The following is a 25346-nucleotide window of genomic DNA, read 5'->3' on the forward strand; positions in this document are numbered from 1 at the left end:
GTCCATGTAAACTTCGGCAGCCACGTGTTGGGATGCTTCGACGACAACGACGCTCTCATTCTCTCCTGCTTCTGTTTTCAGAAATTCTACACCCAACCGCCAGGATCGCGACATCCGAAAACATAATATTCCGGCGTTGGTGACATCATTTGTTGCCATTTCGAGACCGCTTTAGATGCACGGGTGGAATAGAAGGCAAAACACGCTAGTCGCAGGCGTGTTCAAGGCACCGTTCCTATATGCTGATCAAGATGCCGTCGCATCGTTGGCGCCGTCATTCAAGCCTCGTTCGTTGTCCAGCTGTCGCGCCAGAATCCGCCACTGCTTGGAGTGCAGCAGGAACTCGTCGACGCACTCGTGTTGCCGGACTCGGCGCAGCTCGCGTTCCAGTGGATCGATGAAGTTCCGCTCCAGGCTCGTGCCGAGCTCGTACTGCGAAGAAGACACGAGAGAAATCGTATGCCTGTTGTCCGTGTTGCTCGGGGTTTCCACTGGAGGAACACCCAGAAGAACTCTCTTTGATATGGACGACCATAAGTGTCCTATAGTCGACGAACGCTCATAGTGTCTGAAGGTCTATGGACAAGCATATGTGTCTTACGGTGTACGGACAACCCCGTGCGTCTTACGGTCTATAAACGATTTTATGTGTCTTATGATCTGTGGACGATCACAATTGTCTTACAGTTTACGAACACATATCTTACGGTCTAAGGACCGCAAGACACGGTCCGTAGTATTTTGGACGAACATAAGAAATGTATGGTTGTCCATAATACTATCTTTTGTTTGGATTTTGATGGTTGTCAATCCGCCAATGCCCCCGGGTTCGAGGTGTTGCGCCTACCTGATAGCACGGACACACGAGCAACAAATGACCCAGACTGATGTACCTTTCACGCGGGAAAGTTAATAGAGGGTTTTATTATAGGGGGCACCAGCACTATTTGTCACCGAACTAGCTTGGGATGTCGTAATGCACGTGAGCAGAAGGTCTGCGCTTGCGCAGTGCGAGACCCCAAGCACTTTGGGGAACCTCGAGCATTGGTGCTAATCGTATTTACAGCTAACGAGGTTTCTATTACGAATGATATTCCTCTCGAAGACTGTCCACACGCAACGTTTTATCGACATTAAACGCCACGATGATGATTATGCTCATTCAATATTTTTTAGAGCGCAGCTCTTAGGGGCCCGTTTCCGGCTTGAGCGGCGTCGGCGTAACCGCGAGGTCACGTGACCCCCTTGAGGTCACGTGACCCACCCAGGTCACGTGACAGCCCTAGGTCACGTGACCCACGGAGGTCACGTGACCCCCAGAAGTCACGTGACCCACCCAGGTCACGTGATACCCCTAGGTCACGTGACCCCCAGAAGTCACGTGACCCCTGAGGTCACGTGACACCCCTGAAGTCACGTGACCCCTTTGAGGTCACGCGACCCCCCCTAAGGTCACGTGACCCACCCAGGTCACGTGACCCACCCAGGTCACGTGACACCCCTAGGTCACGTGACCCCCTGAAGTCACGTGACCCCCTAAGGTCATGTGACCCCTTCAGGTCACGGTCACGTGACCCCCTTGAGGTCACGTGGCCTCAAGGAGTCACCTGTCCCTCAGTACACTTCCATCTTCCTCCTCAAGAGCTGCGCTCTAACCGGCGTTACAGGGAATTGTAAACGGCTTTCATTTTTTACCGTATTAAAAGAAAATAAATAAAAAAAATAGTTTTCCAGTTGAAAGAGTCTTAATTTGTATTTGAACGTAAAGGGACGCAGATGTTAGATGGCAGTTGTTGCTTCTATACTCCGTTGACCCCAGAGCAATCAACTGTCTCCCTCTCATCACGCGATTCCGTTCTCTGCTGCTTGGGTATGGGACATACTTGGGTAGTAATTCAATTACAGTAATTAAATTACTGTAATTTAATTACTTTTCCTAGTAATTTGTAATTGTAATAATTACTTTTGGCTGAAAGGAATTGTAATTGTAATTTAATTACTTTCTAGCATCAGTAATTGCTAAATTTCAGGCACAATTACAATTACTTTTGCAAGATTTTGCGGCGGTGGCGCTTTTCCCCCCTGGCCACGGCGACGAGAGCACAACCGAAGCAATAAAAGAGAGAGTCTCCCAACCTGCTCAAAAAAAGGGAAAAGGGAGGCTGGGATAGAACGGAATGAAGGATTTTGTAGACTGCAAAACGATTTAATGAAGAATTTCAGAAATAATTTGATAAATGAGGGCTTCATTCGCGTCCGTTTTCGTTCCTGTCGTAGTTGAATCTGACTCTTCGTCTCGTTCGCTTCCTGTTGCTCCTGTTTCTAGGGGTCTTTCTTATTTCTCATTCCCACACGGGGGTATGGGGGTCGAAGTCGAGCTGGTTGGCTCCGATCACATCATCCGGTCGAGGCGGGGAGGTTCGAAGTTTTCCTTACGCGTCTTCGCCGCTAGCATATTCGCTTACATATTTCAGTCAAGTTTGGGGACTTTTTTGTTCATGTAATTATTCTCTTTTCTTTATGAGTTTTCACGTCTTTCTCCTCTATCTCGTATGTTGGTACCACTAACAGAGGGTCGTGCTACTCTAATATCGAGGCGAAGAAGCGCAGTTTAGCAACAACAGTTGGAAGTAAGGCAGGGTGAGTCGTGTTAATTAGACCTGCTGCTTCTTTGCTTCTTCGCCTGACATGACGATCCTAAATTTATTATATATCTCAGGAGCTTTTTTTTTCTTTTGGTGTTACCGTGCACTGAATTAACCCAGAATCCCTGGCAAGAGAGTTGCTGCTATTGTGACACTAGTTTTGTGGAAGCGACCGCAGTTCGCGTGCTACGGTTACCCACATCCGACATGTTACAAGTCCACAGACAGGGAGAGGCAGCGAATCACCGAGTTTTATGATACCAGTACTGTCGCATATTTGTTTCCTTGTATTATTTTTAAGTTTATTTTTTGTTGGTTTGACTTGGATACCATTTGCACAAGCTCTAAAGAGATTCACCTCGCACCTGTGAATTTTGTCGCCATTTATTTTTATTTTTTGAGAATATAAGAAATCAGAAGTTCATTACTCCAAACTATTAAGTTCTATAATCCATTTAACAAATTTCATAAAAGAAAAGTACAATGCGTGACATTTATACAGCGGCCATATAACTCGTTTACAGTTATATGGCCCAAGGTGGGTAACTCTCAGAAATAAGTAATTGTAAAGTAATTGCATTACTTTTAAAAAGTAATTTGTAATTGCAATGAACTACTTTCGCGTAGTAGTAATTGTAATTGTAGTTAAACTACTTTGGGGGCTAAGTAATTGTAATTGTAATTAAATTACATTTTGAAAGTAATTTACCCATGTGTGGTATGGGATCATGTGACGAAAAATGCGCGTAAGACTCGTCGAACGATCATCATTCTCCTAACGCGGTGTCAGCTTAGGGGTGAACACAGAATAATAAAGCCGTCTTCGCCAGATTCCACGCGTCGAATTCGACGTGAAATGCCATCTGCGGCATTTTCTGTGGTATCAAATCTGAATAAAAACCTGGCAGGTACTAGAGTGCCCTTTCCTTGTTATTACTGTTAGTCGTAGTTTTAGAGCGCAGCTCTTAGGCGCCCGTTTCCGACCTGAGCGGCGTCACCGTCGGCGTCGCCGTCGGCGTAACCGCGCGGTGTATTATGGGTAAATTTCCCCGCTAAATCTAGCGGAAAAATTATTCCGCTAAATCTAGCGGAACATTTCTCTGGGGGTCACGTGAACTGTGGGTCACGTGACCCCCTCAGGTCACATGACCCCCCGAGGTTCTGTGACACCCCCCAGTTCAAGTGACTCCCGAGGTCACGTGACCCCCCCAAAAAAACACGTGACCCTCAGTACCCTTCCCTCCTCCTCCTCAAGAGTTGCGCTCTAATTCGGTGTTACAGGGAGTTGTAAACGGCTTTCATTTTTCTTTAATTCTGAGATGAAACACCTTTTAATGGAAGAAAGACAAATGAATATGTAGTAACGCATGCAAATGCCGACCATGTGTTTGCACATCTTAGTTATTAAAATTTTTGTATTCCTGGGAGGGATCGATGTCCGATTCTGTTAACGGACATCTGCTCAGAGCACTTGGAGCGAACGCTCCTGGTGCAAAACCAAGAAATCCTGGGTGGAATTCTCGGAATTAGGGTGGCAATGTCCGTTTTCATCTGGATAAGCATGCAACGTACCGCCGTGCTATCTTGTATGACTACAGCGTGACGCAAGTTAGAGACCCCAGGCTGGCACTCACAGGCCACTGGCTAAATGTTTTACCTACTGTGAAGATACTCGGATCAACACCACCTAAACTAAGGCCACTTCAATACCTATTCTCCACATAGCGTAACGTCAACCGATGTGCTCGGCTTTTCCAGTCATCCCGATTAGACGAAGCCAAGCCGAGCCCCCAAGCAAGTTCTAGCCCGTTTGTCCCGGCAGTTTGATACTTTAGCCCCATGTTCCGGATAAAAAAAACAGGACGCGGGATGGCCAAAAAAACATGCTTTTCGTGCAAGGCTCGTCAAATTATGAGGCGCTGGAGAAATGCAGCCTTGTGCGTTAAGTCCTTATTTCGAACTCTTTTTGTTCGCCTTCCGCCCATTGAAAAGCATGCGGGAAGGGTCTTAGAACGCACCTGGTGTCGCTGCGCCGCAGCGTTCTTCCGCATCAAAAAGTTCGTCTGCTTTCCTTGCCGTCACCATGGCAACGAACGCCGAATGAATAGAAGCACGCATAGTACCGCCGCGTGAAGCTAGCAACAGCTGACGCCATTTTACGAACGCCGTCTGCTAGCCAAAGCCGAACGCGGCGTGTCAGATCAACCGCCTCCGCCGGTGCGCCGCTAGCAAAGACGACGAAGCTGAGACACGCCGACGGCGATCGAGCAAGCAACAACATTGCGGGACGACTGCAACGGCGGCATTTATTCGGATCAAAGGCCGGCTTCGCCGGTGCGTGGGTATTGATGTCGCTGGCCTGTAATAAGGCGGAGCCTCCGGGGCAATAACGGGGGCGCGCGTTAACCCATCCGCCGCGCTGCGCTTTACGCCGCTTCGCGGCGACAGTCTGAGGCGGCTCATTACAAAAAATGTGAACCCACATGTGTATGTGTATTGGCCCACACGTGAACGCCGCTTCGCGGCGCCCAACTATTCGCTAAAGTATCATTCGGTGAACCGCCCCCTCAGGAGGCTCCGCCTTATTACAGGCCAGCGACATCAACACCGCCGGTGCGCCGCTAGCAAAGACGACGAAGCTGAGGCACGCTGACGGCGAATGGGCGAGCAACAGCACCGCGGGACGACTGGACTGCAACTGCGGCACTTATTTTGATCACAGGCGCGAAATAAGCAAGAACAATTTTTATTTGAATCATAACACTCGATATCCAAGTTGGGGACCACATACCTTTGCTGGGTCTTTCCTGTGAACTTTTTACAGAGACACGGGGTGCCGCATTAAAAACACAGCTCCGTTTGCAAAATATGGGGGCCCTGAAAAGGACCGTTTAGACCGCTACCAGAACCTATAACTGACGTAACGAGCACTTGACGAGCGGTTGGCGCATAAGTCGTCTTTATGCATGCAGGCGGGTGACGGGCTCAGCGCAGCGGATCCCTCGAAGTCACCGGGGCCGTCAGAATCCTCGCCCTGTCTGCGTCGGGGCTTTAGATTTTGGCGGCCGCGGCGACGAACGACTGGAATCTATCAGTGTTTCCGCGCGCCTTGTCTCTCCTCCAAAACATGAACTTTGCAAGGTGACCAGTGAAATGGTGGCTCTCGCGCCGTCCAGATGGAAGAGAGTTTTTGACGTGGGCCCAGGTGCAATCCACCGTATTGGTGTGCGCACCAGTGTTCGCGTCGACAAAGTTAAGCTTATGGTTGACGGTGAGGTGCGTGAAGCGAGCGTCATCTGCAAGCTTGCGATAGCCAGCCCGACAATCAGTGATTATTCTTGTTTCGGGGCGGACCCGCTCGGCTATTAGCCCTTGCAGGGTTTTAGCGGCACGGGTCTCCACGGGAAGAAGAAAGCAGCACCCGCTGCAACGGGCCACACCGCCGAAAACCCACTGGCCAGGCCTTAAATACCCGCGATGGTACTTGTGCCGACCGAACGTACTCTCGTCTAGTTCTACAGTCACGCCGTCGCCACCAATCATGTCTGAATGCTTAAAGACGGCATTTACCACAACCTCCCGACAAAGGCTCGCCCAATCAGTTATTGTCTTACTTGCGATATCAGCCTCCCGCTGAATGACGGCGCACGGTAGGTTCTGGCATCCTGAGGATGATTTTCATGAGTTGGAGAAGCGTCAGGTGCGTGCGATCCTTCGAAAAGGGAACCGCTTCGTATCGAGACTTCGCCCCGGCACTGAACTTTGACCGACTCCCTCTTGGGCACCTCACGAATCATCCACACACCGCACCACACCCCCGCACCCCCCCCCCCCCCCCCCCCCCCCCCCCCCCCCCCCCCCCGTGTAGCCATCCGCAGATCTAGCGCGGACTTGCAGCTTGTGATCGCAGCTTCGCACTCTGGACACGCACGAAAACCCAGGAGCCAGGAGCAGGCCAACGCGCTGAAGCAAATTAATTGCTTCAAGAGGGTCTTTCATGGCGCCAAGAAGACGGCACAAGTTGAACGCCATGGCACTGCGATGCTCGCCTCTGGAAGAATAAAGCGCCGAAGGGGAACTGCGCGCTTCTTTGCATTTATTATATTTATTTCATCCGCCATTTTATACCTCGTGACACAATTCTAACAAACTCATTGGTTGATCGGTCGGACCACACCATCGCGTGACAAAAAAAAAACAAAAAAAAAAAAACGCCCAACGTATGTTTACGGACGGCATCGTCACAGAGAAGGGAGCAGTCGAACCCAACAACAAAATGAAGTAACAAAGTGAATAAAAATAAAAAAATAAGAAGGGAGCCGTTGGAGTTTCGGACGGCGTCTTCTTTGATGAGAGGAGCTGCTCTGGCCAGAGCAGCCGTGCTGCTCTGGCTGCTCGGAATATTCCTTTTTTACTCTTTTTCTTACTCTACTCGGTGCCACGACCCTTATTTGAAGCTGATTTGTTAAAATAATAACAAACAACCCGTTGGAACGGAGGAGGTAGAGAGTCTTGGCGTCAGAATTTGACGTGGTAGAAAAGAAAAGAAAATAACGAATGCACAATACATACCGTATGCCGAGACCGTTATACTCCGCACTTGGCGAGGCCTTATGACGCAGCCGACGACCGTTAGGCTATTTATTTTGTTTCTTTAGATTTTTTATCGTGACGACTACTCCACTGTGCCTCGGAGTCTCCAGCGGAGATCCGGCAGTTTTTAATTATTATTATTCTTGTCGTTTGAAGGGTACTCTTTCTATGCTGCTTCGTTCCTGACGCCATAAAAATATGGGGCGGGATTACTTTGCACCACGTATAAAAAAAAAAAAAATGCATAAAGACGACTTATGCGCCAACCGCTCGTCAAGTGCTCGTTACGTCAGTTATAGGTTCTGGTCGCGGTCTAAACGGTCCTTTTCAGGGCCCCCATATTTTGCAAACGGAGCTGTGTTTTGAATGCGGCACCCCGTGTCTCTGTAAAAAGTTCACAGGAAAGACCCAGCAAAGGTATGTGGTCCCCAACTTGGATATCGGGTGTTATGATTCAAATAAAAATTGTTCTTGCTTGTTTCGCGCCTTTGATCCGAATAAATGCCGCAGTTGCAGTCGTCCCGCGGTGCTGTTGCTCGCCCATTCGCCGTCGGCGTGCCTCAGCTTCGTCGTCTTTGCTAGCGGCGCACCGGCAAAGGCGGCCTTTGATCCGAATAAATGCCGCCGTTGCAGTCGTCCCGCGGTGTTGTTGCTTGCTCGATCGCCGTCGGCGTGTCTCAGCTTCGTCGTCTTTGCTAGCGGCGCACCGGCGGAGGCGGTTGATCTGACACACCGTTCGGCTTTGGCTAGCAGACGGCGTTCGTAAAATGGCGTCAGCTGTTGCTGGCTTCACGCGGCGGTACCGTTCGTGCTTCTATTCATTCGGCGTTCGTTGCCATGGTGACGGCGAGGAAAGCAGACGAACTTTTTGATGCGGAAGAACGCTGCGGCGCAGCAATACCAGGTGCGTTCTAAGGCACTTGCCGCATGCTTTTCAATGGGCGGAAGGCGAACAAAAAGAGTTCGAAATAAGGACTTAACGCAGAAGGCTGCATTTCTCCAGCGCCTCATAATTTGACGAGCCTTGCACGAAAAGCATGTTTTTAGACCGGAGTTTGGAGATAGTTTTTTTTACAACAACATGGGTCTAAAGTATCAATGTGCCTCGGTATGCAAACTGTCTTCTGTATGATGTATTGGCGACGTGAGCAATCGAAAACGTTGCTGTCGTCTGCTTTCCACGATTGGCCGAATGCTGACTGTGATGTCAGCAAAGGATTTCTCATTGACGAAAATAAGAGAAAAGAGACAAACTTCTATTTCGAAAATGTTGGCAGGGTTGCTTTCACAGCGCGATAATTTCGAGCTTCCACCATGCTAAATACAAACACAATCGAACTTGTTGTTCGCAACGTAATGACGTCACGAGAGGGAGCCATAGGAGTGCGCCACAAAAACAACTCGTTGCCAATGCCGAGTGTGACCCTGACTTTAATGAGCGCTCGTGCTCAGCAGGATTCTAAAAGTAGACCTAACCAGTTAAGGTTTAGTCATTTATAAAAGGCACGTAGAAATATCGACACAGATAAAACTACCTAGAACTAAAACAGTAGCGTAACTGTCAAGAAAAAGTATCGGCAGTAAGTAAATAAAAAAAAAAAAACGATTTCCAATTGAAATGGTTTCCTACTTATTCCTCAAAATGCTTTTCCGGAAAATATGGAGGAGTCAGGTTTTTTGCACTTTTTCACAACCAAATAATCATGACGACCTACAGTGTCACGATTGGATCATCCCGAGTTCGGTGAGAAATCACTTCAAACTGGGAAATAAATTCTACGAAACGCATTACGCCATAATCTCCACCACCATTGCCGGACGACTGAAAAATAGAGAATATGTCAGTCGGCTCAACACCACCTGGCGGCCGGGCCCATAGTGCGACATCATAGGAAGAGCAGATATGCCTTAAAGTCTAACAGGTGTTGGTGAGACGCCCACTTTCGCTGATTAACCTTCAGCTGCCCAAGCATATACACCACACAATTGTTTTAATTTTAAATTCCTCTTCTTTACCGCGTTTCAATTGTGCCAAAAGCAACTACGAGTCAGTTTCGCCGAACTCATTAAGGAAGTGAGTGTAGTGTCATTATAACCGGACGTCATTAAATGTGACCGCGTCCCAGCTCGCAAATAACATTCGGGCCGAATCTCATTCGGTAGGTACGACATTAATTGTAACACATAATCTTTTTATGCACTTATTTACATCACAAACTGTAACGCTCGACTGTAACACTCGACCGTCACACGTAGGTTAAATGTATGTGAGGTCCATAGGGACCAGTATGAAAACACAAAGTCAAGAATAATCCCCACTGGCGGTGAACTTGAGACCAAGTGACTTCCAACCAGATAATATACCGGTTGAGCTGAGCAGAGCAGGCGTGTGGTGAAAGCTAAAGGTTTTCTTGAAACGTCAATCATTTACACCAGCTCAATTACCGGTGACAAAGACCGGTGGACAAGCAATGTGTTGAGTAATTAACAGTTGAAGAACCGCATCGCTTATTACGTTACCACTTCATCCCTCGTGATCAGTTTTCGGAGTTATTATCGAGTAACGCCGCAAGCGATAATAATGTGCTCAGTTTCTTAGGCTGTCACCGACTATGTCATGCGCATGACGTGTGTTGTTGCGCTAGCCTCGCACAGATAAGCACCAACCCACATCTCACACACAGAGCATGTGCCCAGTCCCAGTCCATACACTTCAGCCATACGACAGCTCAACATATTGCATATCGTGTTTGTTTTGTCTGTTTCTCTGTCTGTTTGTCGGTTTGAAAACAGCATGGCCCGCGTACCTTCCGCATGACCCGGTGGATGGTAGAGAAGGCGGGTGCCCTGTCCGGGGTGATGAAGCACTTCCGGTTCCCGTGCAATAAGGCGGGCGCTTCTCCCGAGCACGACTCGTGGAACCTGCAGTTGTCCTGGCGGTAGCCCCACCTGCACGTCAACATGAGCAGCTTGTCCGGGTGGACGCTGAAGAGGATGTTTATCAAGTCATTGTCAGCCCACGGGATCCGACCAGCGTACTCTTCCATCAAGGGCGCCATGCGCGACACCCAGTCAAAGCTGCGCATGCGCGTGAGGTTCATGGGCATTACGCCGGCGTTCGCTCCTGTGACAGGAAGAAAAATCTCGGTTACTCACGGTGCCTTGCACCTGCACGCTCTGCTGCGCACAGACCACACAGAACCACACTGACCACAACATCATGTTACGTCACAGAGTCCGTGACATAATGGTGTCACGTGAGCTAACAGAGTTACGTCATGGTACCATGTAATGTCGCATGACAGCATGACGTTTAGCGGAGAAATAGTCCCGCTATATTGAGAGGAAAATTGTTCCCGCTACATTTAGCGAAGAAATTACACCGGAGCTCAGAGCACATGGAGCGAAAGCTCGCACATGCAGTACCCAGGCATCCTTGGTCCAATCCCCACCTCTGCCCGTTTCGATTTGGACGTGCATCGTTTCAGCGTGTGGTCGAGTACCACTACTGCGTGATGTATCTTCAAGACCCGAGGCTGGCAGCCGCACTGCACTGGCTAAATGTTTTATCTACAGCGTAAACAACTGTCGTCATATCTCAGAGGCAGACCGACCTTACGCTGTCCAAACACGAACCTGTAATTTGATTTTTGACCGGCTTTTCGACATTGTAGCCTCTTCGTAAGCGGCATTATTAGGGGCGAAGCTCCTTAAGGTCTAGCCTTGTCCGGCGTCCGTGCTCACATCGATTGCCATCCCATCTGTCTTCTTCAAAAAGAAAAAAAATGTTTGCGCAGTCCACAGGATTCGAACCTGTGCGGGGAGACCCTAATGGATTTCTAGTCCATCGCCTTAACCACTCGGCCACGACTGCGGAACGAGTAGGGGGCACTGAGATGTGGTAGTAACTCAAGAGCTGGGGTTTCTGTCATGGACGAAAAGCCGCTCAACGTCTATACAGGAGAGGGCGCTGCGGTCAAATGCGTATATACTCGCGTTAAACTTTGCATGCATTGGCTCAACGTTTATAGACGAGAGGGCGCTGCGGTCAAATGCTCAACTGCGTATATAACCACGATCCATACCACACATTCTCTTTCTGACATGGACCGTTGACTTAAGCGGTGGAGATGCGTTCCCACGGCTTCTAGCGGATCCAAGCTGATCCGGTAGAAGAACCACTGGCTCTGCATTTTACCGACCACAAAGCAGTAATAATGAAGTCGAAACGCAACCCGGAACTCAGCACTACCCATGAGCAATAAAAAAAATATCAGCACCATCAGCACTATCTATGAACAAAATGAGTATCATCAGCACCACTAGAGCTTCGCCCTAACCAACATCATTCACCACATGGAGATGCGGTCATTTTTTTGTTTATTTTTTTCTGAAAAGCGAAAAAAAAAAAAACGAGATTGTAGACATTTTTTTTTATGAAACAAGACTGTACACTGCGTGACATTGTTATATCGAACGAGCGATGTATGACTGGATGAATAAAACATCCTTCGAAAATGTTTGAGGCGTGTCCCTAGATAATTCAGTCATTAAGTCTGCAGCAGACGCCGCATATTTTCTATGATATAGCGGCAGTGTGATCTTGGGTTATGGGCTATCATCAACAAAACTACTACAGTGGTCGAAAGCATTGGTCTGGTATTTGAACTTAATTGGTAAAGTTTATTGCCCGCCAATACCCTTTTGGTGTAAAATGAGAAAAAGCGGCGATGTCATGATCGTGCCATCAGTGTCGCGCAGTGTTATGTACATACATACCGAAAGGTGGAGGGTAAGGGTGCTTGCCATACTGATGGTACCAGCTGGTACCCACGTCTTCAACCTCGTAAGTTAGGGCCATGAGATGTCTCTCGTTCATCATCTCAAAGACGCTCCAGAGTTCCTCGACAGGGTTCAAAAAGAGGGTGTCAGCGTCCACGTACAAGACCGCATCCTCGTTAGGTAGCATGTCCTGCAGATAACGCCGGGCTCAAATTGTCATCAAATATAACATTGCACGTGTCCTTTCTTTTGGATAGGATAGTCGTTTTTGGGTGTGGCGGTTCGAGGATCTACCCATGATGACGTCATGGGCAGGCGTTGCCGTCTAGGTGGTAATGGTTACAGTCCGCAAAAAACGGTTCTGTGCTATTGACGTTAAGCAATTGAGCCTGGAACGCGTCTTCGCCCGGAGGGTTTACCGTCCAATCGGACCAAGGCATCAAAGACAGCAACATCAAACAGCAACAAGTTATGTCGCGGGAGCTAGCGTGTGACGGAGCTGGCCTGTATTACAGAGAGTTTCCAGCTGCCTGATCGGAGTCACGTGGCTTATGAGCGGCATTTGTATGACGGGCTGCGAGGAGGGCCCGAAAGCGTTGATCGCCCTCAAACCTCTCCGCCTTTCTCTTTGCTTCGTTCTCGGCACGCGAAAACGCAGCACATGCGCAGTTGCTACCAATCTACGCAGGAGGCGTCCGCAATTAAATTGCAAACGCTCCCCATGGTCTGAGATCAACCCTTCTGTCGAATGAAGTGATCCTGGTAGGTGATCGCAGAAATGCTGGCGAAAAAGGCGAGCGGACGCAAGAATCGCTATCGTCGCGACGTCCCATATCGCGTTCGGTTGGGTTTCCGTCCACTGTCTGGCTGTAGAGTGACCTGCAGACGAACAGGCGTCTGCCACATCCAGCTCCACTGCTCTGCCACCGCCAGGATCGCCACAGGCAACAACCAAACACTTTCATGACGTCATCGGCCGAAATTCGAGGGACCTCTTCCGAGAACGCGGTAAACACGCCATTTGGAGACGCGCTACAGGCACGATAATTAAGCTTTCCTCAACGACGTGCTGCTATGGTTGATTGTTGCGAAAACAAAAGGCTGTCTCGAGTAAGAAATGAAAACGGTGCAGACGATCTGGTGTGTAATATTCATGATGTTTAGACTTTGAGACTGGGAAGGCTACTTGAAGACTTGATTCTTGAAACCTGAAGCGCCTGTAGAAATAAACTAAGATTGCTTTGCGCATTATAATTATGAGCGTGGAGATTATTATCAACCATAAATTTCACGAGAGGGTGAAAATCATTTCATGACATCATACATGAGCCGAGACACAAGTATTACGCATGTTTGTTTTGAACATGCGACAAACAGGTGTTGTCTGACCAATGTGACAGAAACAAGATACTTGGCTGAGACAGCGTCCGGAGACTGTCTTTTGTATGATATATTTGCAATGTGGCCACGGCTGTCTGGGAAAAGGTTTTCGAGACAAATAAAGGTGCTGCTACAGAGTTCGGCAATGTGAGATGGACGTTCATGACGATTCAGCTCAAAAGTCATGATAGGAACCCCAGGCAATGAACTGTCGCCTTTCGTCGGTTTTATGACGGCATGCAGAGGCAGCCGATGCGGCATTTGGCTCTTTCAGTCAGCCCTGAAGTGGGCCCGCTTATATTGCCCGTAAGTTGACGTCGCACTGAGCATCCCTTGGTGTTAGGAAAAAAGAAAGAAAAAAGAAACGGTAATGATGATTGTCATATAAAGCGCCTCGCGGTCTGGTATGCGTGTGGTGAGAAAAAGAAGACGTGTGTGCATGAGCGAGGGATAAACCCGACGGTGTTCTAGTTCCTCTAGCCTCGGCTCTTCTTTACATACCACTCAGTAACACAACATGGTGGCAGCGGTGAAATTCGGCAACCGGACAATATCGTCTCAGAGGAAGCTAGAAGCACCACGGTTGGAGGAGGCCTAACGAGAACAGCGAAACCTTCCACGTGGCCGTCTCCATGGACGGGAACAGTGACGGCTCCGGCACTTCACCCTCCCAGGCGAGCAGCGGTCCTCCTAGCTTCAACCCTTTGCTGTCGAGCTCCCGGAAAAGTTGGATTTCAGAGATCGTAACGACCGGAAAAGATGAAGCACCCGCTGGGAAAAATACCAAATCATTTCTGAACTTCATCACGGGGACGTTGCGACACAAGAAAACACATTCCTGTACGCAATGGGGAGAGAAGCGGAAGACGTCCTGACGTCATTCTATTTTTCAGAAGCAGAGCCAAATGACTACGGCGCAGTGAAGAGCAAGTTTCAACTCCACTTCATTCCGCGCGTAAACGTCATCTTTGAAACAGCGAACTTTAACATGAGGAAGCAAGAACCAGACGAGAGAGTGGAGGCTTTCATCACGGTCTTACACAGTTTAGCGTACTCCTGCGACTATGGACAACTTCGCGAGGAGCTGATCCGTGATTGCATCGTTGTAGGACTCCAAGACAGGAAGCTGAGCGAAAAGATCTAGCTCGACGCGAAGCTCACGCTTTAAATTGCGACAACGTTAGCGCGATCTTTCAAGACCATGAAACGACAGCAAGTAGGGCTTCAGAGCGATAAGACGGAGTCCAGAGAAATCGAGGAGCTCCAAAAAGATACCCCAAAGAGAACGGCAAGAACAGAGGCACGCCCTAGGTGCACATCTGTTCATCAAGAATATTATAACAGTGCGGCGTGGAAATGACGATGGTGTGGCAGTTTGTGCAAACATGAAAAAACACAATGCGCCGCAAGAGGCAAGAAATGCAACGCTTGAAAAAACGTAGGACACTTTGAGAGCGTATGCTTCTCCAAACTTGCAGCAGGGTCTCACAGGTCACAAGTGCACAAACCGAGTCTCGACGAAGTGTTTCTGGGTTTACTCGTACACACAGGTAGCGGAGATACGTGGTAAATCAAGGCGAAAGCCAACAAGCAGGAGATCACATTCAATGTGGACACTTGGGCGGACGTTACCGCCATTTCCCCAAGGAGTACAAGGCCGGAGAGATGGCGAAGCTAGAGCCAGCCGGAGAAGATTTTCGGGGGGCAGGAGACTCGCCGTTTATAACACTCGGGAAGTTCCAGGCGACGATAACTTGGAACGGAAGAATGACGAGAGCAACTTTCTACGTATCGGAAAGACTCCAACATCCCCTACCCCGTCTCCCGGCGATTCATGCTCTGCAAGTACTGCCAAGCCTGAACGAAATTAAGGCTGACAACTATCTGGAGCCATGATTGCGTAGTTACCAAGTACCCATCTCAATTTCAGCGACGGGGGAGATGATTGTACTTTACAGAATCTAACTTCACCCAGATGCTAAGCCTTTCGCCATCACGCACCCCGAAGAGTACCCATCGCACTTCTATCCAGTGTAGAGCTGGATGGGAGAAGAATGGCAAAGGATGGACGTCATCGAGAAAGTGGAACACACTACAGTCTGGTGCTCACCTTTGGTGGTGGCCAAAAAGCAAGATGGAGCTCTCCGGATCTGTGTGGACTATACGCAGTTAAACCAACAGATTGTGCGGGAACGAATCATGCCGACGGTTGAGAAAAACCTAGCCAAACTTGAAGTTGTCACTGTCTTCAGCAAGCTGGATGCGAATGCAGGATATTGGCAGGCACCACTCGCTTAAGGGTGGAGGAAGCTGACGACATTCATTACACCAGTGGGACACTTCCAGTTCAAGTGACTCTTGTTCGGGATAGCAACAGCCCCAGAATTCTCGCAGCGCAAAATACTGCGGATATTCGAGGGAATCCAGGGCCAAATGTTTCACATGGAGGACATTTTGATTTTTGGACGAGAAAAGCCTGAACAAGATCGAAATCTCAAACTGACACTCCGTCGCCTCCATGACGCAGGGGTGATCTTGTACACGAACAAGCACGAGTCCGGCAAAAGCAGCATCACGTTTCTAGACAGAAAAGGGATTGCGCCTAACCTCAAGGAAACTGAAGCCATGGTCAAGATAGAAGCTCCCGCAAACTTGGTTGAGCTACGGTCATTCCTGGCGATGGTGAACTACCTGGGGACATTTCTACCTAATATAACAGAGGAAACCAAGCCACCACCAAATATTTTGATAGGAGATGCGAGTTGGCTCTGGAGTGAAGCCCAAGAAGAAGTATTTCAAACTTGTTGGGCAAAAATCCAATCCTTATGTTCTTCTACCAAAACGCGCGCCGGACACTATCAGCCGATGCTGAATTGAACACTACACAAGGCCTACTAATGCGCAATGATAGGCTGATTATCCCACAGAGCCTCCATAAAGAAGTATAAGAGCGACTTCACTGTGGACATCAGGGGGCAATTCGGTGCAGAACACGAGCAAGAGATTCTGTGTGGTGGTCCGGAATCAGCAAGCAGATGCAGGACTATGTCAATAGATGTAAGACATGCATTCAGCATCGACGAACACCCACAGGGCCTCTGCTTCAAACTCCATTACCCGATGTCCCGTGGCAGGAGCTCGGAACAGACATTTTCGAGCGCAGTGGAAAAACATACATAGTCATCGACAACTACTCGAAGTTCATAGAGCTGGAAAAACGTTCACGAACAAACACAGAACACATAACAAAAGTGTTCAGCCAGATATTCGCGAGGCATGGATGCCCAGAAGTACTACACTCAGACAATGGTCCTCCATTTCGATCGAACGACTTTCGGCGGTTTGCGAACAAACGGGAAGTCAAATTGGTGACTTCAAGCCCTTACCACGCTCAAAGTAAAGGAGAGGCTGAGCGAGCAGTACAAACAGCCCGGAGTCTGCTGAGAAAATTACCCAATGTAGCGCAAGCTCTTCCAGCCCATATAACTCCAGGTACAGAACGTCTCTCTCCAGCGGAACTCCTCATCAGGAGGACGCTACGTTCAGCAGTGCCGACTGCTCCAAACACGCGGACGTCTTGGTGGCCCCATGCACGCAAGTATAGGCAACAGTACGGCAGACGAAAAACAAGAGAAGCCTCGCACTACAATCGACGCCACCGTACAAGAAATCGCAGTACGATACCTCCCCACTCAGAGGCGTGGATACGCGCATGCGCAGCTTCTCAAGGATAGGTACACAATTTGGGTATACCACCAAGCGGGAATGCTTCGGTCATACGGGGTGGAAACAAGTCACGGTACAGCGAGGCGCAAAAACCGTCATCTGCAGCCCGCAACGTTGGAAGTGGACAACAAGACGGTCGGGCAACAGGAGCCCGCGACTTCGGATATACACAACAAGGCAGTCGGGCAACAAAGCACCGACACCTCCACAATTGTAACAAGGAGCGGCAGGATATCACTCTCACCATACTGCTACGAAAAATAAGGCTTCGAAAGGGGCAGATGTCATATAAAGTGGCTCGCGGTCTGGGATGCGTGCGGGGAGAAAAAGAAGTGTGTGCATGAGCGAGGGATCAACCCGATGGTGTTCTAGTTCCTCTTGCCTCGGCTCTTATTTGCATACCACTCGGTCACACAACAATGATGATGTCTGATGCTAGATGATGATGATGATGATGTCCCTAATCTCTAGAGCCGCCGAAAGAACCTCGTTTTTGGCGGTACGGTCCATCGGAACCTCGTCACGATAATGTACTGGGATACAAAGCAAACACCCACCGGGAGGAAGAGTCGCTGCGTAGAGCAGGGCACGAACAGTTTCTTCCACGTTTCGAAGTCTTTCTTCGGGAACATGACCAAGCGCAGATCGTAGGTAATCCGGCTTAAGACACTCGCAGGCCACTGCATGATCTGGACGATCAGATTAACGCAAGATTACGATGTGTATAGACCAACGCGCTGTTTGCAAACAAGCCCGTGTATTCCCCACATGAGGTGGGGCTACTGCGCGTAAGCAGAACACATCTTTGTTTGAAATAAAGGGCAAACAGCGCGCAAAAAAGAAAACAACAAAACAAACAGACAACGTAGAAGTGAACACAGGGCAAGCGTTGTCTATGTGCAGTAAAGTGAAGCAAAGCGTCTGCGCAATTGACACATCAGCAGCCGCGCCACCGCAGCTACGTGACGTCAGAGCCACGTGTTGGTCTATATGCAGACCCCGGTGGAAGAAAAAAAGGAGGTCGGAACAAAACCTGAAAGGGGGCCGATACTCTACTCGGACTTCGCGTATCTCCCAGCAGGGGCGCTGTCGGGTTGGGGCTCCGCGGGCAGGCGCGTACGCGCACCGCATTGCTTTCCAATCTTGTGCGCACAAGGTTGGAAAGTCGCCTTTCGTCGCGCGCGCGACTAAAGGCGGTTTCTTAAACTCCTGTCATGCCACGTTACGTCACGGTGTTTGTCAGAAATGGGAGCGAACCATCAACACACTTGCTCCGTGGTGAGGCGGCGCCGCTCTGGGCCCGTTTGCTCGAAGCGCTAACCGCGGCTAAAGTTAGCCGCAGTACCTAGGAGAGGGATTTTGAAATCATGTGACTGGGGGGGGGGGGGGGGGGGGGGCGGCTCGGTAGGGATGCGGGGAAACATGGCGGTGCTCCGGTGAGTGAGCGCTGCTCGCTTTGGAACTAATATGTCATTGTAGCTGCAGTATCGGGTGCGTTAGTCAGCAACGAATGGTGCAGGAGGCTTTCGCTTTGCCTTACCTCACTTAAATCTCAAAGCATGAGCAGTGACCTGGTCGCATTTTTTAACGCGATAATTGTCGGCATGGCAACGTCTTTGGAAAGCGGATTGTCTTGACTCAATCGGCCGGGTAATGATAGCACAAAACCAGAAAGTGTCCCAATAGACCTTTCTCTAAATTACCCGGAGAACGCCGGAAGTGTAATTCTACGGTCCCTGCGCGCTGGCCTTCCTCTTATAAAAGATTCGAAGTAAATAATCATAAGGCTTAGACGAACGCGCGTGCAAGGCAAAACTTGTTTTAAGGGCCGCCCACACTAGCGAGAAAACGCGCCCGGCGCGCCGATAAATCGGTTAAGCGGGATGATAAAGGGCGTGTCTCTGCACGCGCTCGTGGCGCTGACTGTGCTTTGGCGACATTTTGTTACTTGCCGCGATCGGCGTGCCACGCGCGTTTTCTCGCTAGTGTGGGCGGCCCTTTAAGGGCCGCCCACACTAGCGAGAAAACGCGCCCGGCGCGCCGATAAATCGGTTAAGCGGGAAGATAAAGGGCGTGTCTCTGCACGCGCTCGTGGCGCTGACTGTGCTTCGGCGACATTTTGTTACTTGCCGCGATCGGCGTGCCACGCGCGTTTTCTCGCTAGTGTGGGCGGCCCTTTAGACTTTTTGCTCTAGAACAATTACTACTGCAGACGCCAGCACGTGCAACGAGTGTAACTACACTCGTAGCATGCACCGAGGTGCATGCTACGAGTTTTAAAGCGAGCGGCGCTCATGCACTCAATCTGGTGACTCAAATGGCAGTTTAACTTTTACCGTACTAATGGCGGCAATGAACCTGTGGTCTGTAGTATTTTATGGGACACCGTCACTTTCGCAAGTCAAGAGTCAATGACAATGTGCGTTTCGCTTAGTTCTTTTTCAATCTTTCCTTCAGTGTTGATGGCGAAGACGATGCAGCCGGTCGGAACGAAGCGCCAAGGGGCCTTGAAGCCGAGTGTGTGCTACTAACAGATTCACTGTGCCCGAGTTAGAAATGAACGCTTACGGAGCTCTTGCATCCAACTCCTGCTTCACGTCGCGTTAACGTCTAGAATATATAGCGAGCTGGACAAGCGAGCACAGGTGCAAGCGAGCTGGACAAGAATGACGAAAATAATTTTCGTCATTCTTGTCCAGCTCGCTTGCACCTTTGCATTTAATTGCATTATAATCATAACCTTAAATTGCAAGCTTCACCCTTGTTGGTGTTAGACTGGTGGCAGCTGATAAAACCCGTTTGCTCTACTGATATCTAGCCCCTGGTTAGCTCAATTGGTAGAGCGCTCCACCTGTAATGGAGAGGTCCCGAATTCGATACCCGGACCAGGCGGATTTTTTCGGTCGCTCACCAGTCACCTAGCTGTGTTTGGAGATTTCTGTTTGTCCTTTGTCACCCTTGTTCCCCTTCTCCAGGGTTTATTTTCGTGATCTAAGTGACCGGAAAAAATTCTGAAAAGGGTCTATTGCAGCATTTGTGAGTGTGAATCTGCGACTGATGTTCTTTTACAGTAAATAAATTTTAACGCTATCAAAAAAAAAAAAAATTGCATTCATTCATTGAAGATTCAACACAATCAGCTAGATATGGGAACCGAAAGAGTCACTCTGGTTTACAAGTATTAAAAAAAATTATCCGCACATTCCACTTGCTTTTTTTCCTTCTTTTTAGCACGAATATTCTGATCATATGCAAGAGACGTAGCTTTATTAATCTGGCGTTTGCTCTACAGCTCTTTATAAAAACGATAAAGTTTGAGTTTGAAAAAAAAATGTTCACTGCATTTTCCGCTTGACGCTCACTCACAAAAATGCTGAAATTTCACATTCACAGGGATCGTTTCTACGGTGAAAATTGACATGCTTAACCTAAGTACCATTTCGGTCTGGTTATTCGTTAGCCTCGCAACTACGCTAGAACGGTTTTACGAGTGATTTGGAGTGACAGGGGCACTTGTCTTTTTTTTTTTAAACCGCAGCACTGTATTGCATTACACAAAAGACATATGGATCTTGTTGCAGACATGTTTGTTTAATATATGTGTATGCTTCGAACATGTCTTTACGCAGTCTTTTGTGACCAACATGGCCGTGCCGTCATGCAAAGAAGAAACACGCCTGAGACAGTAGAGGCTTTAAGAGAACCGTCTTTGCAGATCCGATGCGGTACGACGGGTCCTCCGGTACGAACTGCGCATGCGCTACCGAAGAACACTCGCACATGCGCAGTTCGTATCGGAGAGCCCAACGTACTCTATCGGATATGTAGAAATGGTTTCATAAAGCTCTCTAGTGTCTGCAGACGGTTTTCCCTGAGATATATTAGAAGTGGACCGTGGAATGGACCTTTTCCGAGAAGCGTTCCGCGCACGCGCGAGCGCCCGATGCCAAGCGGTGGAAGTCGGCACGAAAAATCGAGGAAATTCGGAATGAGGTTGTAGATCGACGAGTAGAACACGTAATTGCAGCATATATATAATTGTGTTACACAAAAAAAGAAAGTGGACGGAAAGAAAAACACGACGTTTGGGTGAACGCTACGGATTTCCCTCTTTAACGTCGCGTTGGGCACGCGACGCTGCTCAGAGAGCGAAGCAACTGGTAGCGTAGCTCCCATTATCGATTGGTAGCGCAGGTAGGTCACTTCCTCGATTTTTAGTTCGTGCAGCCACCGCCTGGTGCCGTCGGTATTTGGAAAAGGTCCATTGCGGTGCACAAAACCACGCTGGGCGACCCTGTAGTTACCCTGTCTTGAAGGCGCTTGATGTTCTCAACATCGGCGTACAAAATCAGCCTCAATGGAACTCTCGAAAATGCGACAGCTGACTTGAGATTGGCCATGGTGAGTTCCAAGCCGTCCGCACACGTCACCACCACCATCGTCAGAGGTACCCTGCGTCGATTTTAAAATGCGTACGCGCGTGTGTTTAACAGAGTGGATTCACGAAACTGGTGCTGCTTTTCCACTTTCTGTACACGGTGATTTAAATGTATTACTTCATGGCGGTTGCGCCTACCTTTTCTGTGCGGAGCCATCGGCCTGAGGTAGAGCGGTCGGGCTCTCGTCGTGTAAGCACCTGCATCCGGTACCAGGCATCCCGTTGGACCACAGGCTTGCAAGTAGAACCAGACTCCCGACGAGGAGGAGCGCGGCAAGAAAGCGTCGAAGCCAGAATGGTTCAGCAGGCATGTCTTTTAAGTTACACAGCGGCACTCAAAATCTCACTTGCCGTCTAAGCTCGCCGTGGTTCCCACATTAACACCTAACCTTACTGAAATTCCGCATCGTACGTCAACTGAACACCAGCATCCAACTCTTGCCTTGTGGAGAAGCTGCAGAAACGAGAAGAAACATGTCCAACAATTTTAGGTCATTGCCGTTTTTTTTTTTTTTTACGATTACACGTAAAGGCCCGTTGACACAATTGCAACATTTTAAGACCGAGTGCCTTGAAACCTCTTAAATTTTTTACGACGAGAGCACGACGAGAGTAGAGTTCCTGTATAGACGCTTTACACACGCGCCAGATTGAGCCGCCATAGCCGCCCTTCTCTTGTCTTACCGAGATGCCGAGCCACTGAAGCGGGCGTTGACGGGTCTTCACAAGGGCCTATGCTGGGTACAAGAACACAGTATACATCTAAAATGGCAACAACCTGTCCTGCTGTGGTAATGATGAAGTGAAGCGAACGGAATAAGAGGGAACAAAAACTGAAGGGCAGTTATGGCGGCGCACATGCACAGCTGCTGTAAAGCGTCTATAGGCTCCCCACGGGAGCCAGGGTTGCGCGTTCATCCCCGTAGCGCTGTCTTTCCTGTACGGCATGTTGATCCTGCTCCTCACGTGACTGAATTCGGCGAATAGCGGCTCAAAAGCAGGGGTACGTACTGTCGGAGAGCGTGCGACGTCTTTTTTTCCTGCACGGCATTTGATCCGGATCCTCACGTGATCGGATCTCGGCGAATAGCGGCGCGGCGGCACGTGGAAAACAGACGCACAACTCTGGCTCCCGTAGGGAGCCTGTACAGGAACTCTAGACGAGAGTAAACACTGGCGCCATCTATCAGGTAGCAGTGGAATACTTGGCAGTTCCGTACATTTTCTATTTCTTTCACGCGTCGTCTTTTCTTTCCTTGCTCGAAAAAAACTTTCGTCAATGGTATAAACTGTTCAGTAAGCCAGATTACGCGCATTAGCGCTTGCCGAGAGTGGGAGTGGGGGGGAGGGGGGGGGGGGTGCTGCTAGAAGACGACGAAGTAAAGGGCGCTCTGGCTCGGGAAGGAATGGTTTTTAGAGCGCAGCTCTTAGGGGCCCGTTTCCAGCCTGAGCGGCGTCGGCGTCGGCGTCGATGGTTGTTCTTTCATAGTGGTACGCTTGCTGCGGAATTCTGCATTATGGCGACGAGGATCTTGTGAGTTCTGGGCTGGGCAGGGCTTTAGCGAGGACATGCTGGGAATGCTGATAGCCAAATGGGCAATTTCTTGCGTGTCCCGGCAAAACCTTCTCCAGAACTGATTCAGCAATAAGATGACGACTACATCGAACGGAATCTTCGAGTGCTCAGAAGCCATCTTGGACTAGTCATGGCCTCGGGCGGCAAGTTACCCCCAGTGTTCTTGGTCAAGCTGGGACCTCTGCCCATTCCATGGAAGCGACCCGGCGGATGGGTGCGTGTCAGAAAGCCAGGAAATGTAAAGAAGGGAGACTAAGCTTTTGGTCCGGCAATGACAATTGTGGAGCGTGTCGGCCAATGAGCCTTCAAGCTTCAGGACGGTCGCATCTGGAACGCCTCCAAGCTTACGGCGGCAACGGCTCCACCTGGCACATCAAAATGAGCGGAGCAACGCGGTTTTGTTTGTATACTGCGACCAGTGACATCAGTGAGGCTTCTGAAGTGGAACCGCTGCGAAAGCACCGAAGGAAGGACACCCCGTTCATCTACCAGGCAGCAGACCGAAGTTTCAATCGGGTGAAAACGCTGCTGTTCTCTGCACAAACGTTAAAGATGTTTGACATAGTGGATGCTACTATTCCCCCAGTGGAAGCTTCCGTTCCCCCAGTGGGTGGTACTATTCCCCAGTGGCAGTTTCCATTCCCCCAGTGGAAGAGCTTCGGCGATCGACCCAAACTCGCCGACCACCTTGGGGGGGGGGGGGGGGGGGGGGGGGGGGAGAAGTTTACATATTCCTTTAACGCTTATTATCCGGAGTGAAATTAATTGCTGGAATTCTGTGAATAACTTGCTGTACTTTTGTAAATAACTTGCTGGAATTCTGTAAATAACTTTCTGACATTCTGATAATGTTATTTGAGATATTGTGTACAAGAGTATGAGTGTTGAGTGCGAATGCTTTAAAAATAGCCTAGGCCAAGTATGTGATAATGAATGATTGACTTGAATTTCTTTTGAATTATGATTTTGTGCAACTTTGTTTTATGTGTATAATATCTATGTCTGGCTTTGTTATGAGCATCTTGTATACCCGTCTTCTCTCCAAAAGGGGAGGGGGGGGGGGGAGAAATGTTGTGTTCTGCTATTTCTCTTTCACTTCTTCTTCTTATATATGTTGTCCTGCCTCTCTCCGCTTTCAGAAACCTATCCTCTTTCTTTTCTTCTTTCCTATGTCACATAAAATCAGTTGATCTCGCGGCACCGGACGAGATGGTCGTTCTTTCATAGTGGTACGTTTGCTGCGGAATTCTGCAGTTTTGTTCTTGTCCACATGCTAACACAACATGGTGGCAGCGTAAGGACGTTCGCCCTGAGAGGACTTCAGTAAGAAGTGTGCCTAGACGACTACGAAGTGGTGGTAGCAGAAGGCGGCAGTTCTCAAGAACCTGATGTTTGGACCGCGATGGCGGCTCCTCTTTTCGCATGCCATACACCGGAAGAGTTCGACTTCTCCAAGTCAGAGTACTGGCCCAGTGGATTATAAGGTTCCAGCGCTCTCGAGTGGTGAGTGGACTCCAAGCGAAAAGCGGTTCTGAACAGGTCAGCGCCTTAGTCTACTGCATGAGAGACAAGAGCGACGATATTCTTCCCTCGCTGGAATTGACAGAGACGCAAATGCACCAGTACGACGCAGTACGAATTGCATGCGGAGAGCATTTCATTGTTCGAAGGAACGTAATTTATGACAGAGCCAAGTTCCATTCGCGGGTGCAAGAGTCATCGGGGTCAGTTAAATACTTCATAACAGCTCTTCATGGATTGCCGAAGTACTCCCGGTTCGACAACCTACTGATCAGGGACCGCATCGCAGTGGGTGTTTGAGACAGGAAGTTGTCCGAGCGGATGCAGCTCGGCGCAAAGCTGACATTAGAAAAAGCAACCACAATGGCACGTCAATCGGAGACTGTGAAGAAGCAGCAAGCTGATGTTCACGTAGAAGACAGTCTCAATCGAGCGTCCGCGGAGTCACCCCCGACGCGCAAGGTGAATGCGAGAAGGCTCCAAAGAGGCTACTAAAGAAACGTGTCCGTTGTGTGGGCGAAGTTTTTATTCACGAAATAAATGTCCCGCCAAACAAGCAATTTGCAACAAGTGCAAAAAATAGGACATTTTTAAAAGTTTGCCGCAGCTCCAGGACAGTTAGATAAGTCAAAGCCGAAAGACCACCCTTCTTGGAGTCATAGAATAAGCCGAGGAAGACGAATGG

At 49.2% G+C, this 25346-nt stretch overlaps 1 protein-coding gene across 1 annotated transcript; it reads right to left on the reverse strand.

Moving 5' to 3' along the window:
- Positions 1 to 246: 246 nt before the first annotated feature.
- LOC115328488 (glucoside xylosyltransferase 1-like) lies at positions 247 to 21875 on the reverse strand. The gene is made up of 6 exons (XM_029989692.2): positions 21703 to 21875; positions 21431 to 21578; positions 17684 to 17815; positions 12018 to 12210; positions 10046 to 10362; positions 247 to 432 (listed from the first exon to the last, which is right to left on the reverse strand). Exons 1-6 carry the CDS (start codon positions 21873 to 21875, stop codon positions 247 to 249), a joined length of 1149 nt encoding a protein of 382 aa, XP_029845552.2.
- Between the last annotated feature and the right edge of the window lie 3471 nt (positions 21876 to 25346).

Source organism: Ixodes scapularis, unplaced genomic scaffold, assembly GCF_016920785.2.
Source record: "Ixodes scapularis isolate PalLabHiFi unplaced genomic scaffold, ASM1692078v2 PGA_scaffold12__126_contigs__length_90152505, whole genome shotgun sequence".
Taxonomy (NCBI): Eukaryota; Metazoa; Arthropoda; class Arachnida; order Ixodida; family Ixodidae; genus Ixodes; species Ixodes scapularis.